Source organism: Leptinotarsa decemlineata, unplaced genomic scaffold (assembly GCF_025532065.1).
Source record: "Leptinotarsa decemlineata unplaced genomic scaffold, Ldec_3_MD MMD2_tig00005462_RagTag_RagTag, whole genome shotgun sequence".
NCBI classification, from domain to species: domain Eukaryota; kingdom Metazoa; phylum Arthropoda; class Insecta; order Coleoptera; family Chrysomelidae; genus Leptinotarsa; species Leptinotarsa decemlineata.
In genome coordinates, this window is record NW_027412625.1 from 198,496 (window position 1) to 226,151 (window position 27,656).

Here is a 27,656-nt window from a genome sequence, read left to right on the forward strand (position 1 = left end):
GTTATTTTGTTGATACTATTTCCACTGTAGATTAAGGTGGTATCATCAGCATGAAGAATTGTTTCATTTGGCGCCATAAAATTGCAGAAATCATTTACGTAGATGATAAAAAGTAAGGGCCCAAGGATAGATCCTTGAGGGACTCCATGTACTACAGGTTTGAAGCTAGAAATGGTATTATTGCAAGAAACATCTTGATATCTATTTGTGAGGTACGATTTGATAAGTGTTAACGTCCATCATCATAACGTGTTCATCATCCACTCCTAATGATGGTCTCTGAACATATTTGTAGCGTGAAACAAAACTCGCTTCTAGCTCCTCCGTTATTACAAAGTAGAGTAGATAGAATGTGGTGTTATCAATTGGTAGGGTTTTCATTGCTCCTATTATCAAAAACAAGCATATCGTTATACCCTGCTGATACGGATTTTGAAATTTTCTTTTTCAATGTACGAATGCTTTCAATATTGACGAAAAACATAATATCTCAATGATAAACTGAAATTTCAACTCAAATTATTGCATTTTACCATCAATTTTTCCACTTCAGATCAAGCGTAAAAAGACTAGTAGTAATGGCTTTGATTGTGACGTCACCGCCCAGGTAAACAGATTCTCTGAAACATTTTACCTTCTGTGCCATGGTTGGTTCCAGGACTGTCTGAATGCCGTGCATTTCTGTCAAGCAAATTCATGGAATAACTTCATCATCAATTCCTAACGATGGTCTCTGAACATATTTGTAGCGTAAAACTAGGCTCGCTTCTATCTTCCCCGTTATTACAAAAGTAAATCAGGTAGAATGAAAAGTGTCATCAACTGGTGTGGTTTTCATTGTTCCTATTGCGGTCGCTCATTAACTCAATGGTTATCAATACATAAACATTGTTATCATAACTTTTCGTATGTGCATCTAGCCATTAATAATGCTCTTCTGCTTCTTTTCCTAATCCTTTCTGAATTTTGCTCAGAAGTTCTGCGATCTAGTATAATCACGCATATTCAACGCATATTACCTCAGAAATATAGAGGTCCAAGTTTCTACTTCTCCGTTCTGAGAACCTATGATCACTCATTATACAAAAAAAAAAGCAGTTGAAAGTACTTCCTTGTTCGTGTGAGTATATTCTGACACTTACCTGACGACATAAAGTCGTTTCTATTGGCTCGATGCAGTGGTCCTTTAGACGGTACTTCGTCTTTAATATACCTCTCAAGTAGTTTTTGGGGAGTGTCAGTTAATATGAGACCGATGATCTTTGAGTTCACACCCAGTTCTATCCTATTTTCCCAGGTTTCGGAATGGAATTATTTCTAATCAGGCCCCATATTGTAAGAATTCATTTCAGAAATCACAAGAGGTTTTTTTGCAATATTACTGATTATCTGATTTGATCATTTTTGCTAATGTAACCACACAACATTTTTTTCAAATGACCTTTCTGTTTTTTGTCATTTGAAGTTACTTCAAATACATGTGTCCCTCTTTCCCAGAAGTGTTGGTGTGTTTTTCAGCGAGTTAGTAGATAATGCTATAAGAATTCGAGAAGAGAAAAACATTAATCGTCCTGATATGATACATCTTCTAATGGAATCAAGGAAGGGAATGAAGTAAAATGAAGAAAATACTGTAGAAACAGGCTTTGCCACTGCAAAGGAAGTTTGTATTGGTAAGTCGATCTCTAGATATTTACATTGATGTCTGGGATATTTGAATGATGAAACCTAAACACAGTTGAGCTTTACTCCTGAACTCCTTTCAAATATATCTGTGTTCAACAACAAACAAGTACTGCTTCCAAACACCAGAACTTCAATACACACCTCGACGCGTTTTTTACCAATTAAGTTGGCATCTTCAGGAGATGGAGTGGATGGAGGTTCCAGTTCTACTTTTAATTGTATGATGACGGATTTTGAAATATTATTTTCCAATGTAGGGATGCTTTTGATATTAACGAAAAACACAATACTTCAGTGATAAACTGAGTTTTCAACTCAAATTATTGCATTTACAATAGTCACAAAATTATCACAGAAATATTTTTACAACTAACCTACCTATAGAACATATTTTCCTATGAAAGTCAATTGTTTTGTATCAGTTTTATAGCACTTTCCTGTGAAGTTTATAAACCTATTTTGATATTATTTTATAACTGCTTTCTGTAGCTTCAATGAAATTATTTTTTGGAATGCTTTCAAACACAATTTGGTTTTATTACCATAATGTCACTTTTCCCAACTATTTCAATAAAATAACTTATAAAATCAAATCATTTACGCTAATATATATTTGCTGTCGCCAAGAATAAAATGCAGCATGCAAGAAGAACCAGCTGACATTGATTCTAGAGGTCGTGTGATGAAGTATGATTTGTCAGTTTTATTTGACTAGCGTCCCAATAACTATTTGGGTATTTCTCACGAAATTTCAAAATTTGAGACATAATTAAAATTTTTTTTTCTAATGGAATTTTCTTTTTTTGTTGCTGAAATCAATAAAGTAGCTTGAAGAGATCTATTTAGAAGTCTTGGTCTGCCATTTTTTTGTCTATATTCTCTTAAAACTAAATATTTAAAAAAATAAAAAAGAGGGAATGCTTAACAGGGCGAGGGAATGATTTATTATTATTTTCAGATAAAAAACAAAGAATAATAAACAAAATTATGTAATCTTTATGAAATGAAAAAAAGATATATCTTATTCTGAAGGAGAGCAACTAAAAAACTTTGTACGTATAGTTGATATAAATAACTCAAAAAATTAACAAATATACTATTAAAAAGGTAATAAATGTTTTTTCTATCTTTAAACCTACAAGTATTTATTTTTAATCTTTGTATCTAATACTCTTCATAACTTTGAACTTCTTCATATATATTCAAGTGACAATAATAATCATTAATGTTAATTTTTTCTTGCGTTACTTTTTATTTTTTGAGATCAAATTAATCAGTCTTAGTTTTCACATCACTCTCATCTATCTCCGTTATAACATAATTCCCCTTCTTAACTAACTTTGGCGTCTTTATATTTTGTATCACGTCTTCCCAGCATCAGTTGAATATTGGTATGCTGTATGCATTGGCAAATATTTCGTGCATTAACATTTTGCCAAGTAATCCAAAAAAGTCGGAATCTGCAGAAGGTTGATAAACTTATCTTATAATTAACTGTGCTCAAAACCTGTTGCTGTAAATTATGCAGTGATCATATAAAACACGCTTTTGTTGTGTTTTACCTTCGTTGGATTTTAAACAGTATTTTTTACCCGATAACATTCTTGAATTCTCATCTTTCTCCAAAAATTCAATTACATCGTCTTCGACACTAAGCATTTTAGTGCTTATTTAGGCACTAAGCTTATTTTGCGAGGTTTTTGTTTTTTGGAAGTGTCTTTTTTGAAAAAAGGTTTTGATTCATGAAGTAACTTGTATTTATTTCTGCAGTGATTTGAATTTCAACATTTTGTTACACTTTTTCTTTTTTCATGTTTTTTTCCAAGACCATCATAACTTGTCCTAGGTCTCTTGTAAACGCCTCGCTGAAAAATAATTTCTTCTTCACAATCTCAGGAACTTTTATATTACCTTTTTACCTTTTCTTGTATTTTTCAGTTAATTTCACTGCATTCCAAATTTACAATTTTTGCATACAAAATAGCTCGGCGCCTTCGCATCTGTCGTCTATTTCGAACAGCTACATCTTCTCTACTTTGCTGCATATCTGATGCTGGACTTTGTGTGGGTGTATTATCAAGTACTCTCTGTGAATGTTTGTATGTATTATAGCTTTTTTATTTCCATACACTTTACTATTTTCTTTCCATTGTTTTAGTTTTTGTCTAAGTTCTCTAGCAGTCATATGTATAACTGATTTGACCTGACCTATATCTTTTTTCTTTAAATACTTTAATCTGTCCTTTTCCCGCAGTTTTTCCAAAAATTTGGTATTATTTTCAATTTTTTCTCCCCTTTTTCTATCATACTCTAATTTTTTTTCCGCAGCACTCAACCTCATTGACCGTGTCATTTTGCTACCATATACTTGTACCTGGTTTTAATTAAATACCATATAATACCAGTTGCTAGAAATAAATAAAAAATCTAAAAGAAATATAGAATACTTTATGAATCATTCCCTCATCCCACCGTCCTTTCCTCACTCCCAAATGTAGTGAGGAAATGACCATGAGGGAATGACGAATTTTAACTAAAGCTACAAGAATACCGCTACATAACCTCAATTTGTTGTTTACATTTCGAATATGCATATTACTCCCAAAAACGCATAAAAACAACAAATAATATACATATATACTAAAATACCTAATATATATGTAACGTGAGGTAATGATCGTCATAAATGTAACTCTTAACTATTTTTAACGTAATCGCCATTTTGAAACATTTGAAAGTGTTGCCAGGTACTAATTTCATAGGGTTATGTATAAAAATATCGTTTGATACGTTCAGAAATCGAATATTCGTTATATGGTGAGGAAATGATTTCATTTGGCGGGACATATTTAAAATCGAATTATCTTTTTTATAAATCCGTCGTTGTAAAATGACAGTTTTGACATAGAATAACGCACATCTCTCTAATTCATTTGCGATACTTCATTAATAGGAAATTTTGATTTATTTTAGTTGAACAGGCATTTTAGTAATATTTTTGTACTAAGGGACAAGGTGAGGGAATGACTTTCATTGTAACAAAGTGGCCATATCTTTTTTTTTTCAAGTGGCAATGTTCTCTTTTTGAACAAAAGTAGTATTAGACAGCATGAATTGAATAAAAAAAAGACTTGCGTTGTTAATGCATATGATTCGGAACCAATGACTCGGGAATCAAATTTCGCAATTTGATGAGAAATACCCATTTACCTAATAACGTCATCTAAAATAGGTCACTGGAAAAAAAATTAAGACAAGTGGTTCGTTTCAGCCGAAGACCCACGTAAACTAGTGCTTCAATTTGTTCTTGCTTGAAACCTGAAAAGGTTATTTTAATGATCCGTCGATTTGAGTAGAGCACCATGTTTAAATATACTCAAATCACTGGCTTAAAGCTCCTTTGGAATTCAGCCTTTATAATCGATGATACAATTTTCTTAGTCAAAATATCCTGACAGGTAATATTCATCCATAAAATACGTGAGAAATCCTATCTTCATTTTTATAGAAAACTACAGCTTCAAAAGTTGTCCGACTCTGCCGCAATGCCATCTAGAACTGAGTGTTTCTTAACAGAACAAACCTGAAGTGTTTTACACTGCAGTTTTGAACTTCGCCTCTTGGATGTTATATTCTATTTCACCCAATAAAGAACATTATTATTATTATTATAATTATTGTTGTAGAAGCTAAAATACGTTAAAACTCCTGCTATTAATACCAACAAATTTTATAGAACGACGCTATTTTAAAATGATAGCAACTCGGAATACTGACATTAAAAGAGTTGATAATATGAAATATTGCAGATGTTGATATTTACAGATGAAAAGTACATAGATATCATAAGATTATATTATTCAGAACAAACTGAGTTAATTTGCGACTGGAAAATTAGTATATCAACAGAGTGCATTATTGTATAATTGATGATTTCTTAAATTTTTTTTTATAAAAGAGTGGCGCGTTTAAATTTCACTAATTATAGGCTATATATTTGTCAATAAAATTTCATTCGCAGTTAAAATATCACAAACAAAGTCTTTACCAGTTTTATGATAACAAAAGTGGAATTATTAAAATGGCCCGAACCTTTCTATTTGTTAGGTGACATTATATTTTCCTAGTGTCCAATACAAAATTACTTCTTGGCCATTTTTCGCTTGATTATAGGTTTCCATTTATTGCGTATCTCTAGGCTGGCTTGGCTGAATACATTGTTGGACAACATGTTGGACTTCTTTGAATTTTCTCGTAAACCAATTTTCCTCCTTGTGTATGATCTCAGCTTGGGACTACTTGATGTTATTTTGGTGGGTCCAAACATGCTCTGCTATTCCTGATTTGCTGGTTTTCCCACGCTGTGTATGTTTCTTGTGCTCGGCAATGCAAACATTCAATAGCTTCTTAGTTTCACAGATAGGTATAGGATTTTCCGCACTCACAGGGTATCCGGTAAATGCAATTCTTGGAATCACAGTCCACATTTGGTGGCTTGGTTTCCGTGAGGCTGCTACAGATTATGTTCCTATGTTGTACTTGGAACCAATTCTTCTTATCCTTTCCGGTAATCCTCTGATGTAGGGAAGTGCAAGCACTGGTTGTGACGGCTCCTCTTCCTTGCGAGGTTCCTGCTCTCTTTCAACCAAAGTCTATTCCATCATCGCTTTGGAGTAGCCATTTCGTTGAAGATCATTTTTGATGATGTCTAGTTCCATCTCGAGACCTTCCTTCGTATTGCAAAGCCCGAAAATACGATCTGATAGAGTCTTGATGATTCCTTTTTCAGTCGATTGATGGTGGTTGGGTTCATGGTTCAGATTCTGTCCCGAGTGACTTGATTTTCGGTATAGAGATGTTTTCCTTTTAGTGTCGGTCCTCTTCAATTCACCAATACGTCCATGAATGGCAATTCGTTGTGGACTTTCTTCTCGATTGTGAAAGTAATGGAAGGTTTTACTCTGTTGATGTGTTTCAGGAAAGCGTCTAGTTCAGTATTCCCATGGTTCCATATCATGAAGGTGTCGTCAACGTATCTCAACTAGACACGAGGTTTCTTGTTGGCTTCTTCAATGGCCAGAGTTCCACCACTCCATAGATATATGTTGGCTATGACTGGTGGAAGTGGCGATCCCATTGGTAGTCCCTCATCTTGTGTAAAAAATTCGTCCTTCAGTTGAAAATAACAGTTTCGTACAAATCATCCTAGTAATTCCCTGATTACTTCTATAGTTGGTAAATTCGTTCCATCTTCTAGGTCTTCGTTTTCGGATAGCTTCCTCTGTATGATATGGAGTGCTTCTTTGACCGAAACGTTGGTATAAGGCTTTCCATGTCGAAACTGTTTAGTTGGTCTTGCTGAGTGAATTCAATTGCACCTAGTAGTTCGTCAAAATATCTTGAATTCTTCACAAACGACGATGTTTTCCTTATAATGTATGTATCATGGAGAGTGAAAATCTAGACAAGTTTTGAGTAGCCGAATCTCTGGAACTGATGATCGATGTGAGAGGAACGTACTTCTCCGTGTACGATCTCCGTGTATTGTGCCTTCTTAAGAACCTCTTCGATCTTCTGTTCCCAGAGAACAGTACTCGAATGACCCATAAATAGTTATCTCTCGGTGTCCAGTCTTCACCCGAAGACGATTGTGAATACTAACAATCGAAACGTCGCATCGTGAAGTAACTTGGTTTGGAATCTCTTAACTTTTCATATCTATCTTTTGTTCAGTCGTACTTTTTTATCTGTATTTTATTTCACTATTATTTTACTACAGATTTCTTTTACTTGATATAATTGTTATTCTTATCATTTTTAATTCTTCTTTTTATCAGTTCTTTCAGGGATTTCAAATCATTGTATAATGGAATGGATAATGGAACTAATAAAATTCATCATGAAACATTGTCGATCACCTTCAAACAAATATATTATCATCTGTTTTGGAATAGATTAGCTTTGTCATTTATCAAATCACTTGAGTGACAACCATTTCTGTTTTCAGAAACATTGAGGAAATTGCCACCTTCAGTGATAACTGATAGAATGTGTACAGCACCTTATACTATAAACCCAGCAAATCCAGGAGAGGATCCCGTGCATTTGGAAAAAAACTCCTACATATCTTCTCAATCTTTGCTATACACCGAGATCCTAAATATCATCCAGAACCAGAATGTTTCGATCCTGAAAGATTCAACGAAGAAAATAAAGCGAAAATCCGCCCATACTCTTTTATTCCATTTGGAGTTGGACCAAGAAACTGTATAGGATCAAGATTTGCTCTTCTTGAAACAAAAGTGATATTTTTCCATCTTCTGTCACATTTCGAACTACAACCGTTAAAGAAAACACCGCTATATGTGGAAACATCTGAGAAGAGTTTCAATTTGCTTGCTAAAGATGGTATTTGGATTGGAATGAAAAAATTGACAAAATAAACTCGTGAACATGATATTTACCTGCTCATTACTATCAACATCGTTTCCAAAATGATTTATTCCATGGAGAAAAAAACATGTAGGGATTCATATTTCAGCAAATTGAAGCTTGTAAATGAATTTATGATATAAGCTCATATTCATTAAATCAGTTTGAGATACGACTTCAAAAGTATCAGGAGCAATCAATAATTTTGATAAAGTAACTTGTTTTAGATATTTCATAGTCTAAAGCTTTACAAAGATCTAGTGACAAAAGTTTATGTTTCCTACGCTCGTCTAATATCAAATGAATACTAGAAATAGTGTCCGAAATGGAAAATTCTTTATAGCTCAATCTCCAAAAGCCATATTGATATAGAATTGAAGAATAAATGTATTTCAAATAGTTTGAAAATAAATTGTAGATTGCTCTACTGCTCCGTAGATTGCTAAAATGGATTTGCTTACTCAGAAATTGGTGTACACATAATCTGTTTTGAAATCTGTTTTTCCGTCAACCAGCTGTCGCACCCCTACGAATAACAACCCTCAAAATTCGAAACATGTGCGAGCTAAGGATTAACGAAGTATCACCTTTAAACGTTTGATTCCTTACACGGGTTGAACGATAGCAAGTGAAAATCGAACATTCAAACTGGGGCTTGAACCACCGACCAACACGGCAGTCAATTCGAGTGAGTAAACAAAGCACCCACGTCGAACCGACCTGGCTAATAGCATATTTTTCTGTCTCCTGGTAATGCTGCTTCAGTCCTCGAAACTATTCCACCATCACATAATTTTGATGAGATCATGTATTGCCCTCATTTCAGTACGGAACTGAAATCTCTTCGAAACAAGCCGAAATATGTGGCTATTCATCAGTCCCCTATCAAGGTTAATTCACAAGTGATTGATCCATCTCAAATGGATCAAGTTCATTCTTGCCCTCCAAATATGAGTTGCAGTCCTCGTGGTTCTGGTTTCCTTTCGGTGGAAAGGAAACCAGAACCACGAGCAAGAGCCGTATTCATCACTTGGAAGGATCGATCGCAGCTTGAGAAATGGTTGTTACGCAGATTAGGTGAAACATGTTCTTCCTTAAGAATCAGTAGAGTTTTATTGAAAATCTTGAGGAGAAAATTGGATTAGATAATTTGGAAAACACTTGCTACATGAATAGAATTTTTTAGGTATTGTTCATGACCAAGAATTTCAAAAACGTAGTTTCAACGATGAACGAGAACGAAAATGTTCCCTACTTATTAACCAAATTCAAACACCTGTTCATACAGCTGCAGATTCGTAGGAATATATTATCCTTCCCTCCAACCGATTTCCTGGAGTCTTTGAAGTCCACTAGATTTTGTTAGAACACCAAAAGGATTGTTTCAGATTCTTGGAGTTCTTGTTGAATACTCTTCATGAGCAAAACAATAGTAGAATCAATACTCTTGACCGCTCTGGATTGAATGATTTCGTACAGTGTATCTCCTCTTGTGTTTGTAAATCTTTTTTGCTGGAAAAATTCTCACTTGTTTACTTTGTAGTAAATGTTCAAGAGGTAGCAGAAACGAATGTGAATATCTGGAATTTCAACTAGCGTTTCCTAATATGACTAATAACCAGTCCGTGCAAAGCTTATTGTTGAATCATCTAAAAATGGAACTTTTAAGAGATGATGATCGACTGTATTGCCAAACTAACTGACTGTTATATGAAACAAGTATAGGGCACCAATCACTGGTGCCCTACCAGTGATTTTATTACTAACGTTGATGATCTTCAAACATGACTCAACCTCTGACGGAAGCACCAAATTCTTACGAAGGTTCTAAATAGATGAACACTTCAATCTAGCAGACCACTATTATAATATCCATGCAGTCATTGTTCGCTGTGGTTCTGGCGTTGAATTTGGTCATTATTACGCCTTGGTCAAAGACGAAACGGAGTAATTTAACTTTGACGATAGTCGTGTCACGAAGTGTTCTGGCGATCTATTGAATTTACTGGAGCCTTTGGAGACTTCCTACAGTTCCTTTTTTGAGAGAGAGGATATTATCAGATCAACCTCGTCAGATGATGTGGTGCTGCAGGTTTTCCCGCAGCTGAAAATGTAAATACGCCACTGAAATCAATGAAGTCGCCCCGGAGCGCCAATTAATTTTTGTTGTTGTTTTGTTATTTCATAATTTGTATTTAGGAAGTGTTATTACATCATAGGTGTATGCTACTAGTGCTAACTGGAATATTCAGTATTTCTGAAGCAGCGGTGATAAGTCCGATTTAACTTTCTTTGTGATTCCATTATATTCTAGGGGCATTTTTTGTACTCAAATCATCAGTTCATATCGTAAGTTACCAGCCTCATACAAATTGAATATGGTTGACTCATTTTTTATTTCTTCTCAAAACTAATGAAGATACATGACTGTTTTGGACCATTTTCAACAAAGTGGCCATTGAATCTCTCGAAAATTTCCGCATTGCCTTCTGCTTACTTTTCATTCTACATATTAAGAATCATATAAGGTGTTAAGTTCTCGGGAAACCCCACTATATTTGGTTATAATTATGAGCATATGTCAGAATATAATTCGGATTTGACATCACCTCGTAATTTCCTCCCGCATATCGTCAAGGGGACTAGCCAAAAAATTGTTCTTCTTCGCGAAAGACGAAGAGAATGTTTGAGGTTGACAGTGACAGTACGTATGTAAAGCGTACGACTCGGTGGTGCTATCGAGTATTCAGAATTCAAAGTGCCGATTTTCGTGTACACCTTTATACCCATAAAGCAATCAACCCCTTATAGTCCACTATTCGCTGCTGATTGGGCGGATGCATCCCCTTTACCCGGAAGCTGCAGACTAAGAGCAGGCAAGGTGAAATACATGCCAAACTCAATCAGCTCCGCAACATTAGGAATTATTTTCTCCTCTATTCCTGATGATTTTCGCAGTTCATGGTCTTCCGTGTTGATTTTGAGGTTTCATATTTATTTGTAGTTTTACTTTTCCTCACACATATAGGTATTGTTGTAAACCTTCAACAGTTGACATATAGGTACTGTTGAAAACCTTCAACAGGGACAACAGTCTTTTATCTTTAGCATGCTGAGCACGATACATGAAAGAGTATTGACCTGCTGAAGATACTACACGATAACCATGGGCTGCAGCTACGTCTCCAGCATGTTGAGCTCGACTAAGGTGTCTTCTAGTGGCTCCAGTACCAATGTGGCTCTAAATTGAACCGGCTACCCTCTGGGTTGGCGACTGCACCTATTTGCAGGTGCCTTCGAAGTAGTTGAGCCTAAGGCCCCGTGAAGGGCGTGCAGAACCACACGGGGGTTGGTTCAACTGTCCTGGAAAATCATTCTGATTTTGAAGCTGGCCAAGTCTACATCGAGCCAATCTTCGTTCTGAGAACTGACAAATCCAACTACTCTTCTCTTTCTTTCCGGAATTCGACTAAAATAGAGTTCACCATTTTTGATTTCTCCATTAATAGTTCTCAGAATAAAGTTTCATTTTGTACCACCTGACGTACCTTTCTACTTATCGAGCCATCAATACATTTTCTCCAATCGACCTACCTGAATGAAGAAAAGCAACGTGAAGGGAAACCACGTTACAATTGGCGTCAGAGCAGTTCAAGTGACGTTACAAATTTGAGTGGATCATGGATAAGGCACAGAGGAGATTTCGATAAAATTGTACAGGTAGGAAAAAGGTGAAGTCACAATGACAAACTTGAAAAAAAAACATCTTGTGGTCTGGATGTACAAATTTCAGATGAAGGACCTTCAACTCGAATTATCAAAATGAAGTTGAGACAAAACTGGCACAGCGGATTCAAAGAGAGTTCCCGTTGTCTTCTGCAGTTCAGGGTTACAACTTAATGCTCGCACCGAAAATCACCGGATCTCATGTAAGGTCGTATTTCCAGTTGTAGTCAAGCTGAAACTACACTCTAGCAGGAAAGTACAACGCGTGCATGTTAAGAATTTTAAACCAACGCATTGATGAGCGTTTGGTAAATCAAACTAGCCTATAAACATCGTACTTGAAGCAGATCAGGGCCCGTCTCAGAAGGGGCATAAGCCTATAGTACCCACTACACTACTATCCTATGTACTAACATTCATTCCAATGCTGGAACTCTATTCGCCCCCTCTACTAGTGGAGCAGGGACCACTAGAGAAATTTCGTGAAACCAGGAAAACCTGAAATCCCTGGAAAGCCCATTTCTTCTTGGTTGTCAGGAGTACCCGAGGGGATACTCAAGATCCTTCCGAAACTGTTTCAGAAAAAATTTCGCCTACGCAGGCAAAATATTACACGACGACTACTACTACCGTTACTATATCGCCTTCGAAAGGCGATATCGCCTTCGCAGCAGTAGACGAAACATCAGGCATGAAATCCTGCAGACCACCGCCGAAAAACCCGGAAAATAGTCTTCATATAGTTATTTCTGGAAGTGAAGGTTTACATTTTCCAACATGGAGATCCGTTTCGTCTCTTTACAAAAGCAAACAGACCGCTCAACCTCAGAAGTAAAACTTAGCACATGACGATACAGGCAGAATTAAAGAGGCAGGAGAAGTAGGGCCGAAAGACGTAGTCGAGCAAACACAGGTAGTGGCAGCAACCCTACAAACTAAACCACAGACTTTGGATAAATCAGTCTAGTTGTAAAACTCCGGACATCTCCAGAAAATGACAAATGAGATTTTGCCGAAACTTTCTAAAAAGGATCCTTATAAGGATGAAAAACACAGAACACAGCGAAATCCGAGAAAAAAGCTTAACATACTTTGTCTGTGAGAATCTTCCAATAAAATCCTATCCACAAATGTGATTTGTAATGAAAACAAGGAAAACCAATATAACTATAACAATAGTGAAAAAAGTGAATAGTAAATAATATATTTTTATATCTTATACCAAAATTAACAAGCATCGTACACTATTTTTTCCATAGTGACGAAAACTCGACTACTACTAATCATATACAATTACACTAGATAACAGATAAGAAAAAAAAAATTGCGGCTAATATTATAATGGCTATACATGAGAGTTTGAAGCTTCCTGACTGCGATTTCAACATCAAAAATTGAAATTGTATATCACGTACAGATTTTGAGCTATTTGAGCTACACTACATGCAAATTAATTTGTCAACAATAGATTAAAAGGCGGACAAATTGATTTGCAGGTACTGGTTCCACTAGTTAATTACCGAAAAATTAATTAGGATAATCATCATTTAACAAACAAAGTCCACATCGGACCAAAAAACTTCAGGTATATAAACAGCTAACCCTTGTCTTTAGATTACGTATCAATTTGCTTCTCCTGAAGATGCTAACCTTGTTAGCGAAACGCGCGTCGAGTGCAAAAATATCATTTTGGTGTTAGGGTAATTGATCTCTAGAAAAAGTTTTCATCTTTTACACCAAAGGTTTCCATCTCATCGTTTGAACTGATTTTTGTGGAAATCATAGTGTTTTTGGATACTTTCATCAATATGGCTTTCTGGATACCTTTTGAAACAAATGATAACATTACGTGTGAGGAATCTGTGTCAATCGACAGGGATCCGGAATTTAAAAATAAGGACTTATATGTTCGAATTCAGCGAGTAATTTTAAATATTCATGAATGCTTGAAGAATAAGAAAAACTGTCATACTTTACAGAATGCTATCGTGAATAGAATATGCGAGTTAACGAAACTATCTCGTTCGACAGTTCTTCGAGTCATTAAAATATGGAATGTCATTGACCATGCAATGAAACGAAAACAAAGGAAAAAAAAATTCGCAAACGTTGATGGTGCTACAAAAGATGTGATTCGGCAAACAATTTATGGTATTTACCATAAAAATGAAGTACCAATCTTGAAAATGATTTGGTATAAATCACTCGACTATCCCGATTACAATTACAAATCGTTAGAAACTCTACGAGGTGTCTTATTGTCTTGTGGTTCCAAATATAAAAAATTTAACAATCGGATGGTCATAATGGAATCGACACGCATTGTTCAACTCCGATAAGAATATTTGAGGCGAATGAAAAGCTACCGAGAATCCAGCAGACATATAATCTACCTCGACGAAACTTAGTTTGACATCCATGATGTTGTTAAATATGGCTGGGTAGACGAAACCAAGTATTGTGCTTTGAACACATCTTCTTCAAGGGGAAAACGTGTTACAATTTTGCATGCCGGGAATGAAAGTAGTTTCGTACCTAACGCTTTGCTTCTATCGGCCAAAAATATAAAAGATTCGTCTGCAGATTACCACGAAGATATGACTGCGGCTTTATTCGAAACCTGTTTCAGTGAGCAGCTTCTCCCTAATATTCCTCCAAACTCGGTTATTGTTATGGAAAACGCTTCGTATCATTCTTGGTTATTGACTACAATACCAAACAATAACATAAAAAAGCAGATATTGTTGATTTCATGCAAAATCATGACATGAAAATACCCGAAAAAATTTCAACAAAAAAGGTATTACTGGCGACCATAAAACAACGTAATTCCAAAAAAGAGTATATTGATTCGATGTGTGAAACACGTGGTCATATTCTCTTACGTTTGCCTATATACTATTGTGTGTTCAATCCAATTGAAATGGTTTGGGCCACAACGAAAGAAAGCTTGCGGAAATGTAATCAGTCACCGACTTTGAATGCTGTAGTGTCTGACAATTTAAGGCGAGTGGTGAATGAAGTAGGTAATACGGATGTGTGGAAGAATTGTCTGGCCCACGTTATAGAAGAAGAGAACAAATATTATGTGCAAAGTTCCATAAATCCGATCGTTATTCAACCCGATGATGATTCCACCTCATCCGAATATAGCGAAGAAGAATTTTGATTTTTCTAGCAATTTTGTTGGCCTCTATTATTTTGTAAATATATGTTTGACGAGAATTCGGTGTGATTATTTGTGTTTTCATTGTATTTTAGAGTTTTCGACTCGGAAATCAACTACCTTTAATTTCGAAGTTTTTCATAATTACCCATGGTGGAAAAATTCAGTTGAGATAACTTTTTCATGGGGTGATCAATTGCTATGATCGTAAGAATGAGAACTGAAAAACTATCACTATCACTATCATATATGCCGACGCCTATGTCGAGGCAGGAATTCCTTCTCTGTGCTGTTCCAATTGGTATTGGAAATACTATATTGCGTTCACAGGAGTCAACTTATTTCCTTAACAAAGATAACACTTATATAATACTCCTAATATTCGCGTGTTTGCTAACCTCGCTTCTTTAATACTAACTCACCATTACTCGCGTTAAACCAATTGTCAACCTGCTACTTTTATAGCGGTTCCGTATTTCTGGTATTTTCTGGAAACTTCGAGTATCGGGAGTTTGAGAAGCGGCATTACAAGTCTCATATACTGCGGAAGCAGATTCGAATACTGGGCAGAGCCGTTGTGTTGCCAGATTTTAAACAATTTCTTCAATTTAGAGAAAAAGCAATGTCGTGTTCATTACATTTTTGTGAAAAAAATCATTACTAAAAAATCATTACTCAAAAATTTCACGTGTTAGGACAGTTCTATTACCATTTTCGCATTTAGGGACCAAAAATTAACAAAGAACTGCCTTTGGCATTACAGTCGTGAATTGGCTGTAAATTAGTGTTATTATGAAAGTAACTGCCATCTGTCATAATGCAACGTCATAGCCAACTAGAAAAATTTGTAATCTGCGCTCTTTTCTCTGATATTGATTATGGAAAAACATCCATGGTTACATACATACTCTTCTCTTAAACTAACCCTAGTAAATGAAGAATATCAGGTAAGTATCAAATATGATTTAAATTACGTTTTTTATACTATTGACATACTATGAAATACATTTCTTCACCAACTTCAGTGAATGTAAAATATTGTGATTTTTTCATATATTTCGAATACTGTGTCATCTTCCTTCAATAGCAGGTTAACAAAACGTGTGTGGTCTGCTTTAGCTCCTTCAAAATGAGTGTGAGGAGAATAATTTTAGTTATGTATCTATCTACAATTCAAAGAATATAAGACAATCATTCAATTTGATTTTATTACGACATAGAATGTTGATGTGATGATGAGCTAGTGTTTTGTTGTTTCGAGTATTGATCTTAGTATCCTTATAGCTAATCTCATCATTATATTCAATTTAGAGAATTGATCTGATCTCTGACGTTTTACAGTTAAAGTGCTCTTTTATGGTGAACAGTTGTCCACGGTACGTACGCATTGATCTGTAGTGAATAATAATAATAACACGTTTGTATTATGAACTGGAAATATATAAACGGCAGTTGATTTTCAACTGAAAACCAGCACAACATTGATTTTCTTTAGATTTCTCTTCTAGAAAAGTTTTATTCAGAACATTCGGAATTGTGGCGTTGATATTATTGTGATTTTTTTGACAAATTCGTACAGGGAGATTGTAGCGTTGAAAAATTGAAAAGATTTATACAAAACTAAAAAAATCTGTTTAAAATCCGTTTTTTCCGTTAACCAGCTGTCGCAACCCTACGAACGACAACCCTCAGAAGTCGAAACTTGTGCGAGATAAGGATTAAAGAGGTCTTACATTTTAACGTGTGCTTCCTAACATTTTATTCTTTTTCGTTTTATTGAAATTCCTACACTAACTCTCCTTACTCATTGGCCGATATAGTTATTGGAAGGAGGGAACAATTTTCGATTTCAAAGCTTCCTCAACAGTTTCTATTGTATTAGGACTTATAGTTTTGATATTGATAGAAAAGAACTGTCCTTTTTTTATTTCTGGGTAGTAGGAATGCGAGAGGAAATTGAGTGAAACATCATAGTGGCCAAGTTCATCAAACATGAGTTTCAATTGTATGACCGAACTCTATAAAAATATACATAAACTATAAGACAATCCTTCTGAGTATTTCGCTCATTTATCATTATTCACTGTGGTTAATACGTCTATATCATCTAATAATAATAATAATAATAATAATAATAGACACGAGACACCGGTGTTGCCCTACGCTCCGGGGGATATTGAATCCGTTGTGTGGAACGAGAAGTGCCGAATTTATTGGAACTATTCGTTCCCCACCCTCAGGCTCATACAAGCTAATAAGCCTGATGTAGTCCTTCTCGACCACCAGAACAAAACGATATTTGTCGTGGAGTTTTCAGCTCCTGGCGAGACGAATACCGTCAGAAAAGAGGAGGAAAAACGGATAAAATATCGAGATTTTCTCTTCGAACTCCGCAGACTCTATCCAGATCACTCTGTCAAGATGGTTGTTCTGATTATTGGAGTCCTTGGTGGAATGATGTCTTCTCTACTCTCGAATCTCAAAATCATACCGGCTTGCCGCACTAAGGCAGAAATCTTAGCCGCACAGATGCAGAAGGCTATCATTCTTGGCTCACTGCGTTTGCTCAGGGCACATGATTCTCGGACCCAATGATCACTTACTCCACGGTGTGGGGAGTGGTCATTGGTTGATTATGCTGGCGCGCCCTCCCGAATGTATCGGGGCTTTGGGGGATAGGGCCTGACCAGCGCACACTACGGTGAAAAAAATAATAATAATAATAATAATAATAATAATAATAATAATAATATTAATTCACCATTCAATGAAATTTAAAGTGTTTAAAAACATATGAGGTTTTATAATACAATTATCAGTGTATTTATCAGATAACCAAATAAATAAAGAAAATCCACGAAGGCTCAGCTTGTGCATGTGTGTCAAAATTATTTGTGACCTTCGCGCCTACAATGCATTTCTTTATCATTTTCATTTTTGGTACTCCAATCGAATGTATTCTATAACGTGTATGATGTAAGTGATCAACAGTTTTAACATCTTTGATATTTTGTCGTTGATATACCAGTAATGTTAGAGCAAAAATTTATCGTATGTCCATCAGTTCGGCTTCAGTGTATAGATCGTCGCTTGGGTAAGTATAGGGTCTATTCAAAATGATATTAATAATCCACTTGTGGAGTGTCTCCAAGTTCTTAAGGTAATGATTAGTGACCCCTCCCCATGCGATAATACCATACAACAGATGTATTTTCACTAATGCATGATAGACAATTTTAAGATGTTTCTGGCCAAGGATGTTTTTAGGTATTTGAATTTATATATCAAGGTTCAGTCACTAAATACGTATCTGATCATTACTAGCAAACTCAAATAAACAAATGATCAAAGTTTGTTTTCATTCAGATACAGTGCGTATTTTTCCCGGAAGACAAGTTCATGAAGTTCAATCAACTGATAACAGGCATATAAAATAATGTAATCAACACAGTAATATCACATTTCTGAAATTGTAGAATATTGTTACCAACTATCAGCTGTCATAAATGTTCCGTGAATAAGTGAGTTTTCAATATGTACATATATCGTATAGTCGAAGTAAATGATATTGTGCACTCCTCAATTTGGTGGCACTCTCAAAGGACAAAAAATCAATACATAAAAATAAAACTAGTCCACGTGGACCGTAGACTTAGCGTTTCGTATTGTATAATTTTCACTAACCGAGTAATATGATTAGCTGAAAAGTCATAAAATTAAATTTGAAGTCATGTTACGGTGTGACGAATAGAAATCGGGAATGCGGAGATGGTTATCGCCGTCGTGTTCAGTTCAGTAACTGATCGCGATTTGAATGTTGAAATTTGATATTGGTGCAGTCATAATTACTTAAAATTGTTGTTATCTATTTCGTCCTTAGGCAGGTACTGATAGTAATAAAGAGTGTGATAACAACGCAGACTTTTTCCAGTGTAGTGATTGCAATAGCGATGGTGAATAATGCAAACAAGAGATACCAGTGGATGAGATTCGGGTGCATTTGAATATTAAAACAAAGAGAGTATGTTTCAATGTATATAAGAATCTACATCTCAAGTTTCGCTTCGAAGGGAACAAACTATTATAAGCAACATCAGATTTGACCGAAATTCCTTTCACAACTGCACTTGAAATACTCAAAAACAAACCTTGTGAACGCAAGACACGATGTGATATAGGATTTCCAAAACCTTTAGATGTTCATCTAATGAAATGATTGAGAAAAACAATATACGACTGTTACAAAAGCAATGAGATTCCTACAACTGAAATCGTAAGGAAGAAATTGAATACTTCCGGCCATAACGTGAGCTGCTGTGACAAAACTCTTCAGAATTTAATAAATAAACCAAGATAAATATTTGAAATAATAAACAAACGTCAAGCACTTATGGAAAGCAGAAGAAGAGTGGAATTGCGTAACAAATACTTAGAACAAATAACTAAATATAGACAAGAACAACAACAAATTTTCTATTTGGACGAAATACTCACGACACAGTTACGATAGGGTGGACTAATGTTCGAGAATGTGTACGCCTAACATGCCTGCAAACTAATCATTGTACATTGCGAAGGAAGTAAAGGATGGGTTCCAAATTATTTGAACATGGAAGCTAATATTTTCGAGGAATGGTTTGAAAACACATTGATCCCAAATTTGGATGCAAATAGTGTAATTGTTCTTGACAATGCTCTCTATCATTCGCGACAGCTCATCAAAGTACCGGATAAAAAATCGAGGAAAGATGAAATACAAAGTTTTTCAATGGATAACAATTTCTATTTTGAAGATTACTATATCAAAAACCAACTACTTGAAGTTTTATAGGCAAAAATATTTGAAAAAGTGTAGGCCCTTGAAAGTATTGCTGAAAAATATGGACACACCATACTGAGAGTCCCCCCCTATTTTTATGTTTTCAATCCCATCGAGTTGATTTGGGGAAAATTGAAACGAAGCATCAGGCGTAAAAATAGTTTTCCAAAATTCGATGGGAAGTAATAGAGCTAATTAAAGAAGAAGTATTCAATATTACCGAAGAAGACTGACAGAAAAGGATTAAAAAAGTATTTTTAGTATCGAAAGCTTTGGTGAGATCAAAGGAGACCACAAATCATTTAGAATTTTTCATTTTCTGTGGTTGATCCTTTCATAAATCCATATTTTCAGTCGGTTATGACATTGTGGATCTCGAAAAATTTAAGCATTCGGTTTTTTAGAGCCGTTTCGAATATTTTGGAAAAGTTATTCATTAGGAAAAAGGAGAAGATTAGTCGGAACAGCACTCAAGAAAAATTATTGGCAGACCGCGGACATGTGTTTATGGCTATTGGCCTTATAAGTGCGGTGTAGCTAAGTGCAGAGAAAGAAGATTTAACTAGATGGCGTTGTTATTGCACAGCATAATCTCATTACTCAGCCATGTGACATCTCCTCCAAAGTTGGTTCCAGAACAAATTATATTATAATATGATTGGTGAAAATTTCTGAGAGGTATTTGGTGTTAATTTGGAGCATCATTTTGGGATTTGAAACACTTGAATCACTTGCCCAACCGAATGAATCAACCAAGAAATATGTGATGTATAATAGTGTATGATACGTACTATCAATGAGGCGTCTGATCCTGATGAAGTGCCCGTCATCGTAATTAAAAGATCATTTCGATGCTATGGCATTTTTGTGTATAGCTCACCAGGTTCCTGAAAGAACGTTCCCTACAAGTGGCCGTCGATGGACACCCCTCGAATACTTTTAGCAGCATCGTTGGTGTTCTTCAAGGATCCATATTGTCTCCAATCCTCTTTTTATTGTATATCAACGACTTATTGGAAAAAACCAAGAATCCAATATATTGCTTTGCTCACGACTACACACTTGTTTCGTCATTCCTTTTGGATTCCTGGACATCGACTGCAGATGCACATCTTCACCGGCAGCAGGAGGTTGCATAACGAGGATCTAGAGGTGATTTCGAATTGTAGTGAAGGTAATTCTTGAAAAAATTAATATCCCCGAACCGGATATAATTTCGCTCTCTGCTTCGATAAGTTTGTTGAATGTTGAAATGGACACTATATCTTGGCACAATTGTGATTCTGAAATTGCAAAGGCCGCTTCTCAAAAGTTCAGAGAAATATTCCGAACCAGAAAACTGTACACACCTAAGCAACTTCCGAAGCTTCATAAAGCTCTGATAAGACTTTCTTTGGAGTAATATTCTCATGTATGGAACTCCGCCCCTAAGCATCCCCTGAAATTGCTGGATTCCATCCAGAAAAGAGCCATCCGCCTTACTGAAAACACGAGCATCAATTGCAACCTTGATAGTCTGAAACATCGAAGGACGGTTGGAAATTTTTCACTCTTCTATTGATAAGTCCACGGAAGATGTTCCAGTGACTTGTCACATTTGGGTCCATCAAGAAAAGTAGATACATATCAGAAATACGCGACGGACTGTGACAGTACACCTCGAACTTCACTGTTTAAGAACTCTTCTATTTGTAAAAATGCGTTAATGTGGAAAAAACTTCTTCAATTTCGCAATTTCATTTCGCAAATGAATTCAACCTCCAGCGATTCAAAACCTTAATGATTTTCCTGTAGTGAATGTGTTTCTTCCCCAAAGAAGAGAAAGAAGGACTAATGAAATTGAAAGAGAATTTTCACCGTGCGTTCTTATCTCTGTTATTCTCAATAATATTATTCAACGGTTCCCACTACGATTATGTCAAAAAGTAAAATTGTGTGATTAGGTCGACCATCTAGTTTGAAATTGAATAAAAACTCAAGAGACTCAATGTCAAGTACTCACTTGAACGATCTCCTTCATGAAAAACTTCATACTCACAAGTAATGGCCACATTTCTGGCTCATTGCATATTATACTTTCATCTCATATACTTGTTAAATGAAATGAATGAAAACACTTTTGTCTAAATACCACTGGTAGATTTTATTTATACGACCAGTTTCGGGTTTGACCCGAAACCGGTCGTATAAATAAAATCTACCAGTGGTATCTATACAAAAGTGTTTTTATTCATTTCATCTGAGTGATCATGAATTACCATAAATAAACAAGTCATCAATCACACATATCACATACTTGTATTTGTATTTTTTCAGAGTTTGAATGAAACATGTTGACAACAATCGTACTAGCATTATTAGCAGTAACAGCGTTTTATTACCTTTTCATCAGACCTCTGAGTTACTGGAAAAAAAGAAATATAAAACAGGGAAATCCCGTTCCAATACTTGGCGACTACTGGCGGTTTTTCTTCAAAATGGAGAGTTTTGCCGATTTAGTACGACGTCTCTATAATCAATTTCCAAATGAAAGGAATTACGTTGTCACTGACCCCGGATTCTGCTGACACTCAGCTACAATTCCTAGGAAAGCTTCTTATCAGCATAGCCGGCCAGAGAGCATCGCCTCGGGAAACGACCTTTCGCATTCAGTCTGATTTTATACATGTAATGTTAAACATCGTTTTTAATAATTTTTATGTATTGAATAAAAAATCATTTTTTAAAAGACTTTTCGGTTTTTGGAAAACATAAGTGGCGCAGTCGGTAGGATTTTGAAAGTGAAAAAGTTCATCGCGAAATTGTTCGCTTCAGTTTTTACTGTTTGTTCAAAATCGCGAACGTACGCATCCATCGTGGAAACGACGTTCATAGACAATAAGTTGGAATCGAAAAGCCTTCAAAGCAGTAGCAGTCCATAACCGAGATGCAGATGGCTAAGCGTTTTTTGATTTTATTGTAAGTACACTTCATTTATGTATGTCAGACTCCTCTGAAACTTCAGAGTTCCTATAAACATCCTCCTTATCCAATATTTAATAAAAAATAAATCAATAATTCCAATACGATACCAATATTGTCAAATATATAAATTGAATTTGATATTATACCTAATATCGATACAAATATTCAACATTTATAGTAGTTTGCATTGAAAATTCATAATTTTTTTGAGATTTTTGAAATTTTATTTTGAATTTTTTCAAAATAGATTCTACTATAGATTTATTAGTAAATAGACTTGCAGCTCTCAGTATGCCTGACGCTGTGATTGTTCCCACGATTAGTTCTGATCTTTTGAGGACCATCCCTGAATATGACGGGAATCCAACTGGTCTGGTAAGATTTATAAAAACAGTTGAAGAACTATCAGCAATATATTTTGATAATACCAATGCTAATGCACCTCAAAATTTATTGATTGTGAACACTATATTTTCAAAACTCACGGGTGCGGCTCTAGAAGCAGTAAATATTTATAATGCTAAAACTTGGTTAGAAATCCGAGAAACATTATTATCAAATTTTGGAGATCAGAGAGACCTAAATTCTCTCAATCAAACTTTAATGCATATGAGACAAGGGAATGAAACCCCGCAGCAGTTTTATTCAAATTGTATTCATGTTTTAAACACTATTTGTAACTATATCGACTTACATACCACCACCGAAGTTGAGAAGAAATGTGAAAGAAAACTTTTTACTGGTCAAACTTTACGCGTTTTTCTGGTAGGTTTAAAAGAACCATATGGTACGAGAGTAAGGGCTCGTAATCCTCAGTCATTACCACATGCTTTGACAATTCTCAATGACGAAATAAATATTTTGAATCTACAAAGAAACTTCTTCCCAAAACCTCAAGTAAACAACTCTCGCCCTAATCACAATCAACAAAGTCGACCTCCAAATCTTACTTATCAACAACCCCACACTAGTTTCAATACACCGAGACCTACTTTTTCTTCACCAAATTTTCATCAGCCAAATGGCAATGTACAACGCCCCACATTTCCAAGTCAACCTATACCTATAAGACCGATCAACCGGCCCCCTCAAAGATTTTTCACGAACTCTCAAGTATTCGGGAGACCTCCAAATGTTTGGAAAAATCCTCCAAACCGACCAAATACAAATAATATTCGACCTACCCCTATGAGTGGCATATCACATGGCACAACTCTCAGACAACAAACTCGTCCAAACACCTTCCAGAATAATAATCAGAATAGAAATTTCATTTCGGAAGAACTCTTCCATACTGAACAAAGTTCTGTCCCTGTCGTCGAATACTCTGATTCAACCCCAGACGAAATTGATGAAAATAACGCTAGTTATCAACCAGACGAATACGTATATGATGAAGAAAATTTTGATCCAGAAAATTTTCTAGAGGCCCAGGGTCAAGAAGACCACACTTAATTATTGAAACAAATAACATCGAAGAAAGGCAGCTCCCTTTCATTGAAATAAAACAACCTCCTCTAAAATTGTTAATCGATACAGGTTCGACACGTTCATTTTTAGATCCAGTAATTGCTAATCGATACTTCAAAGATTTTATTCTTGAGGAACCTTTTTCGGTATCGACTTGTTTCAATACTTCAAATCATAATTCGTCTCTCATAATTCCGGCTTTTGAAGAACTAAAAACAAATAAGAAAATAAAATTTTTCCTATATAAATTTCACAATATATTCGATGGCCTATTGGGAATCGATAATTTGAAATTGTTAAAAAGCCGGTTAGATCTTATTAATAGTAAAATAATAACCCCTGAATCGACCATAACTATAAAATATTTTACATCGAACCCAACTCTCTTGTTCCAAAAAATTATTCCAAAAAATTCCAAAATTTCCGCACAAATTCCTGTTGACTGTCCAGACGGTTATATTATGATACCCAAACAAGAAATCTTGTCATGCCTGATTCCAGAAACGTTAACTGTAGCATACAAAGGAAAAGCATCTGTTGAAATTTCAAATCCAACGGAAAACGACACCAAATTAACCATGCTTTACCCGGTTAAAACCGTATCCCTTAAAAATGATAATACATATCAGCTTCCAGAGTTCCCCACCATAAGCGAACATGACTGGAAAAATAACTTTGAAATTCACTTCTCTGAAAACTTACAGGGTGTACCTAAATGTGACATTCAAAATATAATACGGACAGACCACCTTAATTCTGAAGAGAAACGTCAATTACTAACACTGTGTAGACAATTTTCAGACATCTTCTACAGAGAAGGTGAACCATTAACTGCGACAACTGAAATAAAACACGAAATAAAAACTAAGGATGAAATTCCGGTTTATACGAAGTCATACCGTTATCCTTTCATTCATAAACAGGAAGTTCAATCCCAAATTCGTAAAATGTTGGACCAGAATATAATACGACCCAGCAAGTCCCCTTGGTCGTCTCCTATTTGGATAGTGCCCAAAAAGGAAGATGCGTCTGGGAAGAAAAAATGGCGAATAGTCATCGATTATCGTAAACTCAATGAGAAGACGATCGATGACAAGTATCCAATTCCTAACATCACAGATGTTTTGGATAAACTAGGCAAGTCTATGTACTTCACAACACTTGATTTGGCATCTGGCTTTCACCAGATTCAAATGAATCCCTCTGACATTGAGAAGACAGCCTTCAATGTTGAAGGAGGTCACTACGAGCACCTGAGGATGCCAATGGGCCTCAAGAACAGTCCAGCGACGTTTCAGCGCTGTATGGATAACATCCTCAGAGATTACGTTAACAAAATTTGTCTAGTTTACCTAGATGATATTATCGTGTTCTCAACATCGCTTCAGGAGCACATAGACAACCTCTCTAAAATATTTAAATGCTTGAAGAAAGCAAACTTTAAAGTTCAGATGGATAAATCAGAATTTCTTAAAAAGGAAACCGCCTATCTGGGACACGTCATAACGACCGATGGGATAAAACCCAACCCCAGCAAAATATCGGCTATACAGAAATTTCCTATCCCAACTACGACAAAACAAATAAAAGCGTTCTTAGGACTTCTCGGGTATTACCGGAGATTTATAAAAGACTTCGCCAAATTGACGAAACCTCTCACAATGTGCCTGAAGAAAGGTGCAAAAATCGTCCACAATTCTCAGTTCATACAATGTTTTGAACATTGCAAAACATTGCTTACCAATGAACCGATCCTGACATACCCAAACTTCGAACAGCCATTCAATTTAACGACTGATGCAAGCAACTTTGCCCTAGGAGCCGTCCTTTCACAAGGACCAATTAGTTCTGACAAACCAGTCGCATATGCGTCTAGAACACTCAATGAGTCTGAACAAAATTACTCTACCATCGAGAAGGAGCTCTTAGCAATCGTGTGGGCTACTAAATATTTTAGACCATACTTGTATGGCAGAAAATTCAAAATTTTTACCGATCACAAGCCCCTACAATGGCTGATGTCACTCAAAGAACCCAACTCACGCTTAGTGAGATGGCGTCTCAAACTAGAGGAGTTCGATTATGAAATCATCTATAAAAAGGGAAAGTCGAACACCAACGCGGACGCACTATCTAGAGTGGAAATACATACAAACGAATTACAAAATTTTACAGATGATTCCAATGGAGACCATCGTGAAATTTTGGATATTTTGGATATCTCCAATAACACTCCTATTAGACCAAATCGATCAAGAGATGAGGAATCAATTATCCCTCAGATGGATGAAAATCCCAATCTAAATGATGTCGATAGTGACGAAAATCCCCCTTCATCATATTTTGGAACCCCATCGTTACTAGACTTGATCAATTTTACGGACTCTCCTATTGTACCTCCCATCATAGATGTGAGTACAAACAATGGAGCCAACAGCGACGGAAATCATCTTAGCAGTAATAACATAGCCCGAACTGATGTTGAAGACCTTATCAACGAAGTCACTAACACAGGTGTCAGTGATGAAATACCCAATATGAACATATCTGACAATAATAACTGTGAAACCGTCCACTCCAACGCCGAAGACCCTGTACTCACCATTCCAATCTCGGAACAACCCTTGAATAATTTTGACCACCAACTTCATATTGATCTCGTGTTCTATTCACCAGCAGAACCGAAAATTAAAGACATTTTTAAAAATAAAAAGAGAATATTTGCTCAGTTATCATTGCAAAATTTTGAACAAGACGTTATCAAACTGCTCAAGGATTTTCTTGATCCAAAATATACGTACGCAATATATTTGCCAGACGAAAATATGATACCCCGATTTTGTGAAATAATTAAAAATACATTCAAAACACCCTCGTATAAATTTGTTAGATGTACAAAAGTGCTAAAAGATGTTATTCGGACTGACGATCAACAATTAACAATACAAAAATATCACGAAGGCAAAACAAACCATAGAGGCATAGTCGAAACGGAAAAACGAATTAGAGAAACTTATTATTGGCCAAAATTAGGAATCGATACCCGCGTATACATTAACAACTGTCCTATATGTCAACCTAATAAATATGACCGTAATCCCCCTAAACAAGTTTTACAAGTGAGTCCAACGCCAACCAAGCCATTCGAAACAGTTTTTATGGACACATTTCAAGTAAAGAATCAAAAATTCTTGACTATCGTTGACGCTTTCTCCAAATATGGACAAGCGTACCCCCTTCTCAACCTTAGCGCTGTTGAAGTTGCTAATAACCTACTCACTTATATTAATCATCATGGTGTTCCTGAATCACTCAGCTCAGATAACGGAACTGAACTAAAAAATGAACTTATCCAAGAATTCGCAAAAACCCACAACATAAAATTACATTATG

The 27,656-nt window shown here is 35.7% G+C and overlaps 2 protein-coding genes across 8 annotated transcripts in view; both read left to right on the top strand.

The window, feature by feature from the left end:
• The window catches only part of LOC111514099 (cytochrome P450 9e2-like), a 46,157-nt gene extending 38,210 nt beyond the window's left edge, over positions 1-7,947 (top strand). Inside the window, exon 5 of one of the 2 annotated variants that reach the window (XM_074179368.1) lies at positions 7,694-7,947. The gene's annotated coding sequence lies outside the window, so the exon portion shown is untranslated. Of the gene's footprint in view, positions 1-1,518; positions 1,645-7,693 lie in introns of those variants that run through there. The other variant, XM_074179369.1, reaches the window with a different exon arrangement.
• An 8,278-nt stretch (positions 7,948-16,225) lies between these two features.
• LOC141484279 (cytochrome P450 9e2-like) overlaps positions 16,226-27,656 on the top strand; it is a 33,753-nt gene continuing 22,322 nt past the window's right edge. For 2 of the 6 annotated variants that reach the window (XM_074179356.1, XM_074179358.1), the window contains exons 1-2: positions 18,379-18,531; positions 22,146-22,360. In XM_074179356.1, coding sequence (XP_074035457.1) covers positions 22,160-22,360 — 201 coding nt within the window. In that variant the 5' untranslated portion in view covers positions 18,379-18,531; positions 22,146-22,159. Of the gene's footprint in view, positions 16,387-18,048; positions 18,105-18,378; positions 18,532-22,145; positions 22,361-27,656 lie in introns of those variants that run through there. The other 4 variants (XM_074179357.1, XM_074179360.1, XM_074179359.1 and 1 more) reach the window with 4 other exon arrangements.